Genomic DNA, 15594 nt, shown 5'->3' on the forward strand with positions numbered 1-15594 from the left:
TGTTCCTTCCATCATGTTGGACATTGGTGTTTCCAGCTAGGGGAACTAAAGCACCACCAGCGGAAGTGATCATTACAGCACTTTCATCCGAGACTGCAGTGGGGTTACTTATCAAAGTCAACACGTTAGTCCAAGTGTCCGCTATCCCAAGAATTTCCCTGATCAGTGCACGGCCGTACCATGTTTGTAACCTAATCGAAATGAACTCCATCCACTATAAGCATTGAACATAAAGCATGGTGCATTACATACAGAGCTGCACCGTCAGATCTTGGGTGAAACACCCCTAAGATGAACGACAGAACAATGGCACTAAATTATGAATATTTAATACAACACACGCAGTAGATCAGTGGTGTTAAGAAAAAGCTGAATCTATTGTCAAGTTGTGCTCAGAGACATTCCTTTTAAAAACAATCACAAAAAAAATCATGACACTTATGTACATCAACAGGGCATGTACATTTGAATCATTTATGAACTGTAATATTGGAGCAGTTTATCATCAGTCGGTTTCAGTATCTTCTTCTCGGCCATGTTGACGACCCAGCCTGGCGAGAGGCCAAAGAAGATCTGTCTGGGGTCCTTTATCATAGAGAGCATGTGGAACAATTCGTCTTTGGAAATGTCCGGTAAAATATAGCCATACTTCTGGGCCAAGGCTATCCGTGCTTTTTGAATCTTCTCTGGATCTGCCAGGTAACCCCGGTTGGCAGCATCTGTGTAGTAGGGAACCATGTCTTCCCCAGGCAACATTCTCTTTGGAATGGGCTGTCCACTTATGAAGAATGGGACAGGCTTACAGAGGACCGCTGACAAGAGGAAAGTACAAGGTTACAAACACTCCAAAATGCATACAATTTAAGTGGCGTCATGGCAAGATCATTAAGTTTTGGCCTAACGTGTCACTACTACTCACCAAGACTTCTGGGGTCATAGAAACCTGTAGTGACCATCCCTCCGTTTCTCTCAATGGCAGCAATGGCCTCTTCAGACGCCATCTGAACTTCTATGTTGACTTTCGCCGCAAAGATACCAGCACCCTAGTAACACAAACAATTGGATGCAACATTAAATAAAATAGACTTCCAAAACAGAACAAACTAGCGGGATGGGAAAAACAGTCTTTGGGTATCATAATGACAGCTACAATCTTAACTAAATACTGCCACCTACTGGCAAAAGATAGGTGCACTAAATAACTACAGATCCAAATAAAATCTAAATCAAATGTTATTTGTCACATGTGCCAAATACAACAGGTGAAGTAGACCTTACCGTGAAATGCTTAATTACAAGCCCTTAACCAACAATGCAGTTCAAGAAATAGCCATAGGCCTTGCATTACATATGTAACAGGGTTGGTTATGTTTCCACGTGCCTCTAAAGAAAGGTGTATTTAATGTTCAAGCATTCTTATTGGTTGGTTCAATTCCGATGACACGGTGTGTTGGTTTTTGCCCCGACTGAAGAACTTGGATTGCAATGCTTGGAGTCCATTTTTGAGCGTCTCAAAGCCCATAATCTGAAGTTGGCTCCAAAGAATCAGTGCGGTTCTTGGGGCATGTCATCAGTGAAGGAGGTGTGGCCACAGACCCAGAAAAAGTGAAGGCTATTGCAGGGATGACAGAGAAGGATCTCATGGAGGATAACACAGATGTGCCCTTCCAGGGGAAGATTTGGTTCTCTCGGAATGATAGTCTATTACCAGGAGTTCATTGAGGGGTGCTCCACCATCGCTAAGCCTCTGCATGGGCTGACAACTGGGACGAAGGCACCAAGCCATGGGAAAGGCAAGAGGAAACAAGGAGTCCATAGGAAACTCACAGCAGCAGATTGGACTGGTGAGTGCAAACAGGCCTTTAGTCAGTTGAAACGAGCTCTCCTCGATCAGGTCATGCTAGGCCAGCCTGTGAACAGAGATGGTTTGCTAAACTCACTCCATTCGAGTTTGACATCAAGTACATCCCTGGTCCCAAGAATGTCATTGCTGATGCACTCAGTAGACAGCCATTTGTGCAGCAGAGCACTCTCCACCGCATCACAAGGGTTCCATACAAGTCCCTGCTGGAAGAAGCTGCAGGAGTTCATGCTGAGAAGGTGCAAGATGTGTTCCGCTGGTCGAACCACCCATTCAACCTCGAGAGCTGCTCATCGTCAATTGAGGCAGATGCCTGTGAAATTGTTGTGGACTGCCAAACTACCTCCCATCATTCTCCTGGTTCTCTGTCAAATGAAGTGGTGCCAGCAGCCCTGAGGTCGCAAGGGGAGGCTGGTCTACAGAACAGTGCACTGCTACTGCCTCAGCTCACTCAGTCACTGGTGCCATCTGATAAGAGCGTCTGCTAAATGACTTAAATGTAATGTAATGTAAATCTGAGATGTCAGATGTGAGAGTGCTATCCCGTGACGACCTGATATCAAAGCAGCGCCAGGATGACGCACTCGCCAGAGTTGTCTTCTACGTGGACAGGGGCCGGAGACCTTTTAGTAGGGAACGTGGTCATGAACCACTCGAGGCTCTGCAGATTCTCAAGACCTGGGAGAAGCTCACTCTGAAAATGGGTGTACTATATCACGTTACCAAAAGTTTGCTGTCAAAAAAGAAGACGTACCAGTATGTAGAACCCACCTCCATAAGGGCGACAGTTTTGAAGGGTGTCCACGATGAAGGTTCTTATTGTCACTGAGTGTACTGAACATGTAACATGCATGCTTTCCTAAGGGCTCTTTAAATTCCCCTCATTCTCTTTAGAGAATAGTCTTTGCACTGGAATATTTAGTGACATATATATTGCAAGGTATTGCATACCTCGTTTTGTTTCTTTATAGTATGCAAGTGTAATTCAGCGGGGGAGAATGTAACAGGGTTGGTTAGGTTTCCACTTGCCTCTAAAGAAAGGTGTATTTAATGTTCAAGAATTCTTATTGGTTGGTTCAATTCCGATGACATGGTGTGTTATTGGCCCCGCTTGCAGATAGGGGGAGATCGAACGTCAGGTCTCCCCAGTATGAAAATGTGATGCAAGGGATTTTGCCACCGACAGCCATCAACATCATTAAGCCCTGCACAACGAACATGCTGTTTCCTATTTAACAACAGCTAATAAATAATGATCAACTTGGACCACTGACTGGGGTGATTTAGTTGGACAAAACACAATGCAAGGAGAGTATGATTAACATCTCTTACACATACACATAAGCACTTAACTACCTTTGTGAGATTGTGCTTCATCTCCAATGTTTAATTGATGCTTCTGTAACAATTAACTCCCCCAAATCAAGAGGAGACATCGGCTAGCTATGAAAGTTTACGTGTGAACGTAGCCAAGACAACCATCTTACCTCACCAACAAGCTGAACACCATAGTCCCTCTTCTGTGGCTGGATGGTCACTCCCCTGCCATTAACCAGCTGAGTCAGGTCAATGGGATGAGTGGGGTCAACCCGACCCAGGTCAATCAGATACTGTAGCCTGTTCAGGGTCAGGGGCTGGTACTGAGCCCGCCGACTGGGAAGAAGAGCACAAATTTGTGAGTATAATCTCCTGTCTCTAGCTATGTATGTACAGAGATGCAGTATGAAAAGTTACAAGGCCTTTTTTTTGCTTCTAGGCCACCAACTCTGTATAGTATGATCATTTGATGATAGAACATGGAGTGTTCAACAATGGACATCAATGTATTTACCTGTGTCCCTCATTGTAGCCGTATTTTGGGATGGCTAGATAGAAGGGAGTCTGACCCCCCTCGAACCCCAGACGAGGTCGGTTGCCTCGCTGCCTCTCCCCCTTGTGACCCCGGCCACTTCTGTTTCCTCCATGTTGGCCTCTGCCTCGCTTCTTCTCCTGCAAAATAATAGACAAGATGAAAAATACCAGCGTTAGAACAGCTGTACATATTCTTCACTATTAATGTTCAATAATATATCCATAGTAATTCATCGCTAATTGTTTATCATTGGCACAATGAATTCATGCAACGAATGTCTGTTTGAGACGAGACCAAAACTGTATTGACTAGAAATTATAACTACTATGCTATTTGCTTGTGTTTTGATATAGCAGACAGTGATAACTGACCAATTGTGTTCAAATAAGATGTTGTGCTTACATTCTAGGGGTAAACAAGAGATTTAGCTATAGATAGCTACTATTTGTACAAGCAAGCCATCTTTGGCTGGCTAAGTTACAGTAGCTAGCTAACGTTAGCTGATGGCTACTACTAGCCATGCTAGTTAGCTTGCTAGCTATTCAGCAACTGATGGTCTGGTAAACGCATACTTACAGCCTTCTTGGTCCCCGGTTCAGGTCGTAAGTTTGCTAATGAAATACGAGGCAAATTCTGCAAAATATCTAATGCCTTCCCACTAGGTTTTCTCGTAAAAGACATCGTCCTCTCCACATGTCAACGTCACCCAAGGACAAAATCGGCTACCATGGATATGGCTCACGTGACACACAATCTGGCATTTGCCGGAAACGGAAGTGCCATTGTTTCACAGACTTTTAGACTATCTGTATTTTCTACAAATTGAATGGATGAGTACATTGTCCTATCCACTAGGTTTACCAGTTAATTAATTCTTACTGCACTCTCTCTTTGCCAAACTGATGCCCGCGAGTACGAAAACATACTGTTCCCGCAACTATTGCATGTAATAACAAGGGCGATACAAATTTAACGTTTTCGTTCCATCCAAGGATACATTGTCAATTCTCTTGGAGAATACCAGCTGCCTGTACGTTGTATGTGCGGTAATAGTATGTCAGTGCCCTTGCCTGCTATTCTACCTGCCGCTCGGAAAGCCACTGCAGCGGTGAGTTAAGATGATTTTTGACAGCAAGTGAATGCATAGTTTATTGTTGCGGACAATAACTTGCCCTCACATTAAAACTATAGTCTCACTTACGTCTGTATTCTCCGTAAAGGACCACTAGTGGGAAGATAGAATCAAGTGTTTTAGTATAGGGCTGTAACAAAATCCTGCACAGTAGCTCTCCAGGTGGAGGGTTGGCCACCCCTGACCTAGATTTACCAACCATAGACATTGAAGTGTTGTCAATAAAGCTAACCACATTGTACATTTATGTATATATTTTGCATTACAGGTGATATTTCTTCATGGCCTAGGTGACACTGGGTATGTGCAGCTTATTAGTTTCATCCCTCATCTTACTCCTTCCACTCACCATTGACTTCAGGGTTATCTGTTGTTATTATTCCCTTTCACTATAGTCTATAGCTCATAAAATGTCATTTGCTTTTGTTCATAGCCATGGTTGGGCAGAGGCCTTTGCTGGGATCCGGACACCACATGTGAAATACATCTGTCCTCACGCGTGAGTACCTCTGTGGACAAGTACAGCTCCTGTATTTGGATAATGTTGATGATAGTGATTATTGATGACATTGGGTTTAGTATACACATTTATTACTGACATTGAAATATTTTTGTTATTTTGATTTTTCAGTCCAATCAAGCCTGTTACATTAAACATGGGGATGTCCATGCCCTCCTGGTAAGAAGGGAAGTCTCTTTCATTTGATATAAAGTAGGCAATATCGAAGAACAGTACTATTTGGGTTAATCACTCCCCTCTATGTTTTAGGTTTGACATCATCGGATTGCAAACAGATGCAGAGGAAGACGAAGCTGGTATTAAACAGGCTTCAGAGAATAGTAAGTTAGAGTAGTAGGTTTGAATGTAGCAGTACTAGGACATTACAGTATGATGGAAGTTTAAAACGGTATGAGCTTGAGCTTGACATGATTCTATTTGAGCTTGATTTGATTTACTGCTTCCAATCTCCTCAGTTAAAGCACTGATAGATCAAGAAGTGAAGAATGGAATACCATCACACAGAATTGTTCTTGGTGGATTTTCTCAGGTAGACTAGTGTATGACGACAAAAAACTGTAAAACAATGCTGAAATCTACATAATTCAGTGGTAAGACAGTGAGTATTCATGTTTTTGTGTGCTTTGGCATAAATAGGGTGGAGCGTTGTCTCTGTACACAGCTCTCACAACCCAACAGAAGCTGGGGGGAGTGGTTGCCCTCAGCTGCTGGCTCCCTCTACGGAACTCCTTCCCCCAGGTAATACAATTAGAAGTGTTCTGTGGTGCACTTAGGTTATGCATATGATCCATTCAATTGTTTTGGAATGCAAACAGTCTATCAGCTTGTTACTTTACCAAATCACACAAATCAACAATGTTCAAAGTCCAAGACAGACCAAATAATTTAAGAGGCATTGCAAATTGTAGCTGATTTGAAATATAACCATAATGAAATCTATTTTCAGGCATCGAGAAACTCTGCCAACAATGAGATGCATGTCCTGCAGTGCCATGGCGAGGCGGACCCTCTGGTGCCCGTAATGTTTGGATGTCTCACTGTAGAGAAGCTAAAGACCCTCTGCAATCCATCCAACATCATCTTCAAGACCTATCCCAGAATGCCACACAGTGCCTGCCCTGAGGTTAGTATGGTTTGCACAGTGGCTGTGAGAAGAGATTAGAATGAAGATTGGCACTTTTTGAAGACTTTGGACATGCACTATTGAATTGATATGACATGACTTTATATTTTGTGCAGTAATACTTGTCTTTCTTGCATCCCACAGGAAATGATGGATATCAAGCAGTTTATTGAGAAGCAGCTTCCTCCAATCTAACAGTTAGACCCACACACCCACCACCATCAGAGCTCATCGAAGGTGACACCTGTGACACTCCATAGACTGTCTGAACCACAGACCTCACTCAATAGAACCTGCTAACTGTGGCTGTCAGAGACAGAGTCCGAGACAGGCCCTAGGGCTAGAGACAAGCTGGGGTGAGGGACATCATAACTAAAACTATTATATTTTCTGCTGGAGCCAGGTGGAATCCTCAGTATTTGAATCGTTAATGTTGTCAGTTGCCAGTAGTGTAGCTGTTTGATATTTGGATGCCATCTTTCCCAGGGAATACATGTGTTGGGAGTATCTTAGATTGTATGGTTTGAAAATATGATTCTTAATATGTTGATTTGTAACAAATAACTTAATGAATGTATAAAAGCCTGATATAATGCAAGAGTAAAATAAGAATATGGCATAAAAGTATTGTGCTTTCATAGATTTGTAAGAATTGGAAGCAATGTCCTGTCAATTCAATACACAAATACCATATATGAATGGTCACATTCTATTTATTTCATACATATATTATATTCCTGTTTATGTTTTGTGTGAGAAGAAAAATTGGACTGAATCAGCATCACAATATTAAAATCCACAGGCAAGATCTATTTCCAGGTATCAGCTTACACTATATGTAAAAAGTTACTATTATTGTGATCAACTGTTGCACCATTTCTGTGATATTTTATTCAAACGATCTTGAAGGTGAATGATCTAATGCCAAGGCACTTCCCCATGTCTTCTTAACAATAAGTCAAACCTAATTTTATGCTTTAAGGCTGACAATAGACCTACACACAAATGCAGTGCTCACTGATACAACATGCTTCCCCCTCAGAAAAGTGCAATGCCAAGCGCTAGGGAATATATAAAAATATAAATATATATATATATATATATATGCAATCGGGAACTGAATCTAGCGTATGTTCTTGCTTGCTCTGAGTATTTTGGAAAGTCAATATTCAAGGTAATATAAACAGTAGTTTACACCTTAATAAATACTGTTTGGCAAATACAGCTTATTAACCTGTTGATCAATCAACATTTGAACTGTAACTGAAAGCTAAACCTAAAACCCCCTTTGGATAAGACAAGTGTCCTCTAAAAGCAGTGCAGAGTGATTGATGGTGAGTGAGAGTCTATGGCTCTGTGGCAGGTGGCTGTTCGGCCAGGTCCTGCAGCAGCTCTGCGTACGCTGTGGAGTTCATGTAGCGTGGGTATGAGTCTCTCTGCATTAGCGTGTAGATCTGATGCTGGGCGTCTTCGAACGTGTGCGACGTGGGCTCCAACATGTTCTTGTTAATCACATCTCGAACACGCGAGTCCAAACTCACCTGAAGAAGGAAATAACCATTTAAAGGGAATAAGTATACTCTATAGAAAGAGAAAAAATGATAGGCTTATTGCTTGAACTTAGAGCGTAATTAGAGTAAACCACCTCAGTCATATAAATGCCTAGGGTGGTGTAGGCTCACCTCTTTAGGGGAGAGGATGGAGATGAAGTCCTTGTAGATCTGTCGTACTTTATCCTCCACCACAGTTTTGTTGGTCTCCTTCTTCAGCTCCTCGCAGGCCAACCAGAACATCATGTTCTCTTCACTGAACTCTGTCCTCAGGAACTGGCGGAAGCAGCCCCGCCCTGCAGAGCTCTTCATCAGCCTCTCAAATGACATGGTCCATGTCATCGCATCCTCCAGAATAGGCTTGGGGCTACAAAAGAGGGACCATGAGCTTTATTTCATACAGTAGATATCGTTGAGACTGTTCCATGTCAATGTTTCAGCTCTAGCTCCATACAATTACATATGGAACTCCGAACATATAATTACTCGGGAACATTAAATGACATAAGTCATTTAATAGGATCTCCATGTCTAGAGACCGCATTTAAAGTCGACATTAAACAGGCTAAACTATATCCCCTCTTCTTTTTTTTCTTACATTATGTGGCTAGCTGTATAGGGGATATACTTGTGAAGAGCTGATTCTCATTATTATACAATATTTATCACAATATTCTAATCAATGATATGCATAATCTTAAGACCTATATGCTCACACAACCATAGTCATCTGATTGACTGAAATCTTGAACTAGTGAAGTGTTACATGATTTTGATGTTGATCGCTAACGGCGACCAGAGTATTCCAGAAGTTACCTGTCATCACAGTTTGCGATTTCCTCTGCTCTCCTCTCATAGGTGTTTTTTTTTTAATCCTCTCATCCTCCGCCCTAACAGTCAGACTGAAAAACAGTGAAAAACAATAGAAATAGAAAATGTATCAATGTACAATGTGTGTTTCTGCTATTGTCAATTGGGATGGTGGGTAGCAGATAGAGAGGCATGTTGTTAGTTTCAAGCGGTGAAAAAAAGTGGTGGGAGGTGCACATCCTGCTTCGTGAGCTCTGCAGGGGGGGGGGGCTTCTGTAAACACTACTGTCATCCAGTCCTTGGAGATGTGTTGCAACACCTGGTGTGGCAGTCACCTGTAGTCTAATTAAAGCCCTGTGAGAATCCACCACATCTGTGCTCCCCGGCCACACTCTGTAGCGCTGCGACAATTAGCATAACTGAATGGAGGTTGATGTGGAGATAGAGACTATTCCCACTCAATTGGGACTGAATTAGCATGCTCTTATTCTGCACACAACAGGAAGAGGCATAACTTGCTTACGTACAGTGGGGCAAAAAAAAGTATTTAGTCAGCCACCAATTGTGCAAGTTCTCCCACTTAAAAAGATGAGGCCTGTAATGTTCATCATAGGTACACTTCAACTATGATAGACAAAATAAGAAAGAAATATCCAGAAAATCACATTGTAGGATTTTTAATGAATTTATTTGCAAATTATGGTGGAAAATAAGTATTTGGTAACCTACAAACAAGCAAGATTTCTGGCTCTCACAGACCTGTAACTTCTTATTTAAGAGGCCCCTCTGTCCTCCACTCGTTACCCGTATTAATGGCACCTGTTTGAACTTGTTATCAGTATAAAAGACACCTGTCCACAACCTTAAACAGTCACACTCCAAACTCCACTATGGCCAAGACCAAAGAGCTGTCAAACGACACCAGAAACAAATTTGTAGACCTGCACCAGGCTGGGAAGACTGAATCTGCAATAGGTAAGCAGCTTGGTTTGAAGAAATCAACTGTGGGAGCAATTATTAGGAAATGGAAGACATACAAGACCACTGATAATCTCCTTTGAATCTGGGGCTCCACGCAAGATCTCACCAAGGGAGGTCAAAATGATCACAAGAACGGTGAGCAAAAATCCCAGAACCACACGGGTGGACCTAGTGAATGACCTGCAGAGAGCTGGGACCAAAGTAAAAAAGCCTACCATCAGTAACACACTATGCCGCCAGGGACTCAAATCCTGCACTGCCAGACGTGTCCCCCTGCTTAAGCCAGTACATGTCCAGGCCCATCTGAAGTTTGCTAGAGAGCATTTGGATGATCCAGAAGAAGATTGGGAGAATGTCATATGGTCAGAGGAAACCAAAATCTAACTTTTTGGTAAAAACTCAACTTGTCGTGTTTGGAGGACAAAGAATGCTGAGTTGCATCCAAAGAACACCATACCTACTGTGAAGCATGGGGGTGGAAACATCATGCTTTGGGGCTGTTTTTCTGCAAAGGGACCAGGACGACTGATCCGTGTAAAGGAAAGACTGAATGGGGCCATGTATCGTGAGATTTGTGAAAACCTCCTTCCATCAGCAAGGGCATTGAAGATGAAATGTGGCTGGGTCTTTCAGCATGACAATGATCCCAAACACACTGCCCGGGCAACGAAGGAGTGGCTTCGTAAGAAGCATTTCAAGGTCCTGGATTGGCCTAGCCTGTCTCCAGATCTCAACCCCATAGAAAATCTTTGGAGGGAGTTGAAAGTCTGTTGCCCAGCAACAGCCCCAAAACATCACTGCTCTAGAGGAGATCTGCATGGAGAAATGGGCCAAAATACCAGCAACAGTGTGTGAAAACCTTGTGAAGACTTACAGAAAACGTTTGACCTCTGTCATTGCCAACAAAGTGTATATAATAAAGTATTGAGATAAACTGTTGTTATTGACCAAATACTTATTTTCCACCATAATTTGCAAATAAATTCATTAAAAATCCTACAATGTGATTTTCTGGATTTTTTTCTCTCACTTTGTCTGTCATAGTTGAAGTGTACCCATGATGAAAATTACAGGCCTCTCATCTTTTTAAGTGGGAGAACTTGCACAATTGGTGGCTGACTAAATACTTTTTTGCCCTGTAGATGTCAATAACTCCATAACCTAAATATCCCTGTGTGTTTCCCCCAGAAATCCAGCAGCCGGCAGTGGGAGAAGATGGAAGGATGTGGATTTTGGCCTACATTCTGCACATTTTCTCATCGATGAAACATTTGATCTCAATACAGTTTTATGTTCCCCAAACTAGAAACTAGAAAGTTTGGTTGACTTTAGGCTTTGCCAAAGTTTTTAAAAAGCTAGTTGTTTAAAAGGAGTGCAAATGCAAATTGAGTTACTGCACACACACATTTCACAAAGTAGACGTTCCCTAACTGAAATATGCAGATATATGCCAGAACGGGCCAATAGGAAACCTCACTAGCTCGTGCTTGGCTCTCCCCACCTCCCTGCTTATTCTTCCCACTATGACTAATCTGTTCCCATTGGAAACGACAGGCTATGGTCTATGTTGGTTTAGTTATAAAAATATTTGGTATTGTGGTACCTACCAGGAGCAGCTGCAGCAACAACACCAGCAGAAGCAACAGGCATTGGAGGCGTTGGTGGGCGTGTTCCCCATCCCGTGCTGCGTTTGGAGAACACTGGCAGCAGCTTCCTGGTGCACCTGCATCTGTCTCTTGCGCATCTCCACCCGCTCGGACCCCATGGGCTGCAGACCAAGACACAACATCATGCTGAAGATGTAGGACAGACACACAATACAGGAGAACACACACCCCGACAAAACAATGCAGCACACTGCAATCAATTCGGTCCAGAACATGATGACATAGAAGGCAGGTGTCAGTCATCCATCCCTAATCCATATCTTCATGTGGATGAATACGACATTTTAAAGACTGGTACAACATCATGAAACCATGGTACTGTATAATCATCTCAGAGGAAAAATATTACTGAGGGAATCACCATGGCATGTCGTCACATAATTTCGAGTGCGCATGTCTTTCGGAATACTCTGATCACTTCAACATAACAGAATGATCCCTGCGCGAACTTTTACACTGTCCAAGCTTTAATTTATTATAGCGAGAAATGTAGTACCATTTGGCTATGCAAATTACGGTCACTGACAGTAATGCATAAATATATATAAGCTATTAAACGCCTATTACCAAGCATTATAGCCTATCATTTGCAGGATCAAACTATTGTAGCGCGCTCTGCGATGAAAAATGCACTGGACGAGAAAGACGGAGGCGTGGTGTTAGTTATACAGACAAGGCGTTACTGCCTCCATCCTAGCATCCTCAGATGCAACACAGATGGATCCTTGGGGGGTAGACAGCATTTTAAGCATGTATTAGGTTCTAATAAAGACTAAGAATACATGTAACGAAATAATACAATACTTAAAGCATTGGTGTTTTTCTTTAAAAAATGGACAACATGGCATCTGGTGCAAGTTATGACTACAGCAATAAATACATAACCATTCAATTGGATAGCTACATCCCAAAGATAGAACGATATTGTCAAGAAACTATGCTGGCAATAATTATCTAGTCCTCAATCATGTGTAAAAATGATCATTATTGTAGATTATGCTGACTGAATTCTCATTTGCCATCTGGATTGTTGGTGTTGAATCTAATTCACAGTTTAGCATTCAATTATATTTCAAAGAGGAAATCCCAATGTAACTGTACTCACTGTCACCATGAATGCCAGAATACAGGTGATTCTTGCCTCGATCACATCCGTCTGCGCTGGTCTGCAACGGACAAATTGCTTTGCTCGATGCGCATGCGTTTTGTTCGAGTGCAAAAATATGTTCTGTGGCTGAAGCTCTGAAGGGCGGACCAGCTTTTACTGGAGGCTTCGCGCGATGGGTGATAATGCTCTCATATTATCATCTGTTGCATAGCCTACTTTACAGCAACTGATGAAACCGATACATCAACCACCGACCATGAGTGCTGGAGATTTTATTTTAAGTTCATCATCGTGATACAGGGTCCAGACTTCCAACCAATCATAATAAGCCTATGTAATGGTTTGGGTCATTGATATGGCGTTAGAATTTGTGACCAACGTCTTCCCATGATATAAGGCCAAATATTTCAGCCAACTCGTAGCTGGAAAACCACCTTACCTCATTGGAGCGCATGGATATGGCCTATCTTTGCATATGAGAGCAGTAGGTGCCCACAGCCACCAGATAGCAGTAGCGATCTAGCTATGTTAAAAGAAAGGCACGTTCCAGTTTTGATAGGACTTGATGGATGTTGTATTGAATATGTTTTCGAAGCAGCGCCAAGTTAAATATCAGATACCTTTGCTGCTAATACGGGCGAGAAAACACATACAGTGCCTTCAAAAAGTATCCATACGCCTTGACCTATTCCACATGTTGTTGTGTTACAGGCTGAATTCAAAATGGATTAAATTATACAGTTGAAGTCGGGAGTTTGCATACACCTTAGCCAAATACATTTAAACTAAGTTTTTCAGAATTCTTGACATTTAATCCTAGTAAAAAGTCCCTGTCTTAGGTCAGTTAGGATCACGCCTTTATTTTAAGAATGTGAAATGTCAGAATAATGGTAGAGAGAATTATTTATTTCAGCTTTTATTTCTTTCATCACATTCCTAGTGGGTCAGAAGTTTACATACACTCAATTAGTATTTGGTAGCATTGCCTTAAAAAAAGTTTAACTTGGGTCAAACGTTTTGGGGAGCCTTCCACAAGCTTCCCACAATACGTTGGGTGAATTTTGGCCCATTCCTCATGACAGAGCTAGTGCAACTGAGTCGGGTTTGTAGGCCTTCTTGCTCGCACTCGCTTTATCAGTTCTGCCAATACATTTTCTATAGGATTGAGGTCAGGGCTTTGTGATGGCCACTCCAATACCTTGACTTTGTTGTCCTTAAGCCATTTTGCCACAACTTTGGAAGTATGCTTGGGGTCATTGTCCATTTGGAAGAGCCATTTGCGACCAAGCTTTAACTTCCTGACTGATGTAAAAGTACCCCCACAACATGATGCTGTCACCCCGTGCTTCACGGTTGGGATGGTGTTCTTCAGCTTGCAAGCCCCCCCCCTTTTGGTTATTATGGCCAAACAGTTCTATTTTTGTTTCATCAGACCAGAGGACATTTCTCCAAAAAGTACAATCTTTGTCCCAATGTGCAGTTGCAATCCATAGTCTGTCTTTTTTTATGGCGGTTTTGGAGCAGTGGTTTCTTCCTTGCTAAGTGGGCTTTCAGGTTATGTCGATATAGGACTTGTTTTACTGTGGATATAGATACCTTTGTACCTGTTTCCTCCAGCATCTTCACAAGGTCCTTTGCTGTTGTTCTGGGATTGATTTTCACTTTTCACACCAAAGTACGTTAATCTCTAGGAGACGGAACGTGTCTTCTTTCTTAGCAGTATGATGGCTGCATGGTCCCTTGGTGTTTATACTTGCGTACTATTGTTTGTACAGATAAACGTGGTACTTTCAGGTGTTTGGAAATTGATCCCAAGGATGAACCAGACTTGTGGAGGTCTACAATTTTTTTTTCTGAGGTCTTGGCTGATTTCTTTTGATTTTCCCATGATGTCAAGCAAAGAGGCACTTTCTGGAATTTTCCAAACTGTTTAAAGGCACAGTCAACTTAGTGTATGTAAACTTCTGACCCACTGGAATTGTGATACAGTGAATTATAAGTGATTTGTTGGTAAATAATTACTTGAGTCATGCACAAAGAAGATGTACTAACCGACTTGCCAAAATTATAGTTTGTTAACAAGAAATTTGTGGAGTGGTTGAAAAAACAAGTTTAATGACTCCAACCTAAGTGTATGTAAACTTCGGACTTCAACTGTATATAGACCCGTGATTCGTTTCCAAGCAGAGAATCATCTACTTGAAGACAAGGTAGGCCTTAGTCCACATGATTACACATGGGTTAAATCACGTAATTTCACATGTGAAATGTCCATGTTTTTCACATGTGAAATCATGTTCAACCATGTGGTTTTGGAACACATGACATGTGATGATATTTCACATGAAGTTTCCCAGATGATGCCCTGCAAAGAAAAAGGAGTTGTTAGGATGTTCCTGGAACGTCTTGCAGTCGCAGTGCTTCTTCAAAGTAGCCATGCTTTGCCTTGATGACAGTGTTGCACATTTGGCATTCTCCCAACCAGCTTCAATTAACATGTGTGCCCTTCTGAAAAGTATATTTATGGAATTTCTTTCCTTCTTAATGCGTTTGAGCCAATCAGTTGTGTTGTGACAAGGTAGGGGTGGTATACAAAGGATATCTCTATTTAGTAAAAGACCAAGTCCATATTATGGCAAGAACAGCTCAAATAAGCAAAGAGAAATGACAGTCCTGTCAGGATTTGGCCAGGGTTGTTCCAGTTTTTGGTCACTAGATGCCCCCATTGTGCCTTTTGACCTTTTGTTTTCCCTTGATCCCCATTATTATTTGCACCTGTGCCTCGTTTCCCCTGATTGTATTTAAACCCTTTCTTTTCCTCAGTTCTGTGCTCTGTGTTTGTATGTTAGCACCCAGCCCTAGTACTCTGTGAACTCTTGTAGATCCCGGTGGACTCTCTTGTGGAATTCTGTTTTTTTTGTTCTTGTTTGTTTGTTTTTTGAGTATCTTTTGAGGCTTTTTGTGCTATTCCTTCCACCTTGTGGATTTAC

The 15594-nt window shown here is 42.0% G+C and overlaps 2 protein-coding genes and 1 pseudogene across 2 annotated transcripts; 1 reads left to right on the forward strand and 2 right to left on the reverse strand.

Annotated features, from left to right (window-relative positions):
• Window positions 1–312: 312 nt before the first annotated feature.
• Window positions 313–4477, reverse strand: LOC124039774 (39S ribosomal protein L15, mitochondrial-like). The gene is made up of 5 exons (XM_046356135.1): window positions 4290–4477; window positions 3693–3850; window positions 3349–3514; window positions 920–1043; window positions 313–812 (listed from the first exon to the last, which is right to left on the reverse strand). Exons 1-5 carry the CDS (start codon window positions 4392–4394, stop codon window positions 475–477), a joined length of 891 nt encoding a protein of 296 aa, XP_046212091.1. The 5' UTR covers window positions 4395–4477; the 3' UTR covers window positions 313–474.
• Window positions 4478–4524: 47 nt separating this feature from the next.
• On the forward strand, window positions 4525–7187 carry LOC124039775 (acyl-protein thioesterase 1-like). Its single transcript, XM_046356136.1, has 9 exons — window positions 4525–4821; window positions 5114–5145; window positions 5279–5344; window positions 5477–5524; window positions 5615–5685; window positions 5821–5894; window positions 6002–6103; window positions 6312–6488; window positions 6633–7187. The coding sequence occupies exons 1-9, from the start codon at window positions 4753–4755 to the stop codon at window positions 6681–6683; spliced, it is 690 nt and encodes a 229-aa protein (XP_046212092.1). The 5' UTR covers window positions 4525–4752; the 3' UTR covers window positions 6684–7187.
• On the reverse strand, window positions 7186–12750 carry LOC124039776 (annotated as a pseudogene).
• Between the last annotated feature and the right edge of the window lie 2844 nt (window positions 12751–15594).

Source organism: Oncorhynchus gorbuscha, linkage group LG07, assembly GCF_021184085.1.
Source record: "Oncorhynchus gorbuscha isolate QuinsamMale2020 ecotype Even-year linkage group LG07, OgorEven_v1.0, whole genome shotgun sequence".
Taxonomy (NCBI): domain Eukaryota; kingdom Metazoa; phylum Chordata; class Actinopteri; order Salmoniformes; family Salmonidae; genus Oncorhynchus; species Oncorhynchus gorbuscha.

Bases quoted from the DNA above. Each gene is read 5' to 3' on its own strand.
- LOC124039774 (XM_046356135.1), bottom strand. From the start codon at position 4,394: ATGTCTTTTACGAGAAAACCTAGTGGGAAGGCATTAGATATTTTGCAG. The intron at 3,851-4,289 runs GTAAGTATGCGT...ATTATTTTGCAG, and splicing joins AACCGGGGACCAAGAAGGCT to GAGAAGAAGCGAGGCAGAGG. The intron at 3,515-3,692 runs GTAAATACATTG...TCTTCTTCCCAG, and splicing joins GGCTACAATGAGGGACACAG to TCGGCGGGCTCAGTACCAGC.
- LOC124039775 (XM_046356136.1), top strand. From the start codon at position 4,753: ATGTGCGGTAATAGTATGTCAGTGCCCTTGCCTGCTATTCTACCTGCC. The intron at 5,146-5,278 runs GTATGTGCAGCT...TTTTGTTCATAG, and splicing joins CATGGCCTAGGTGACACTGG to CCATGGTTGGGCAGAGGCCT. The intron at 5,525-5,614 runs GTAAGAAGGGAA...TCTATGTTTTAG, and splicing joins GGGATGTCCATGCCCTCCTG to GTTTGACATCATCGGATTGC.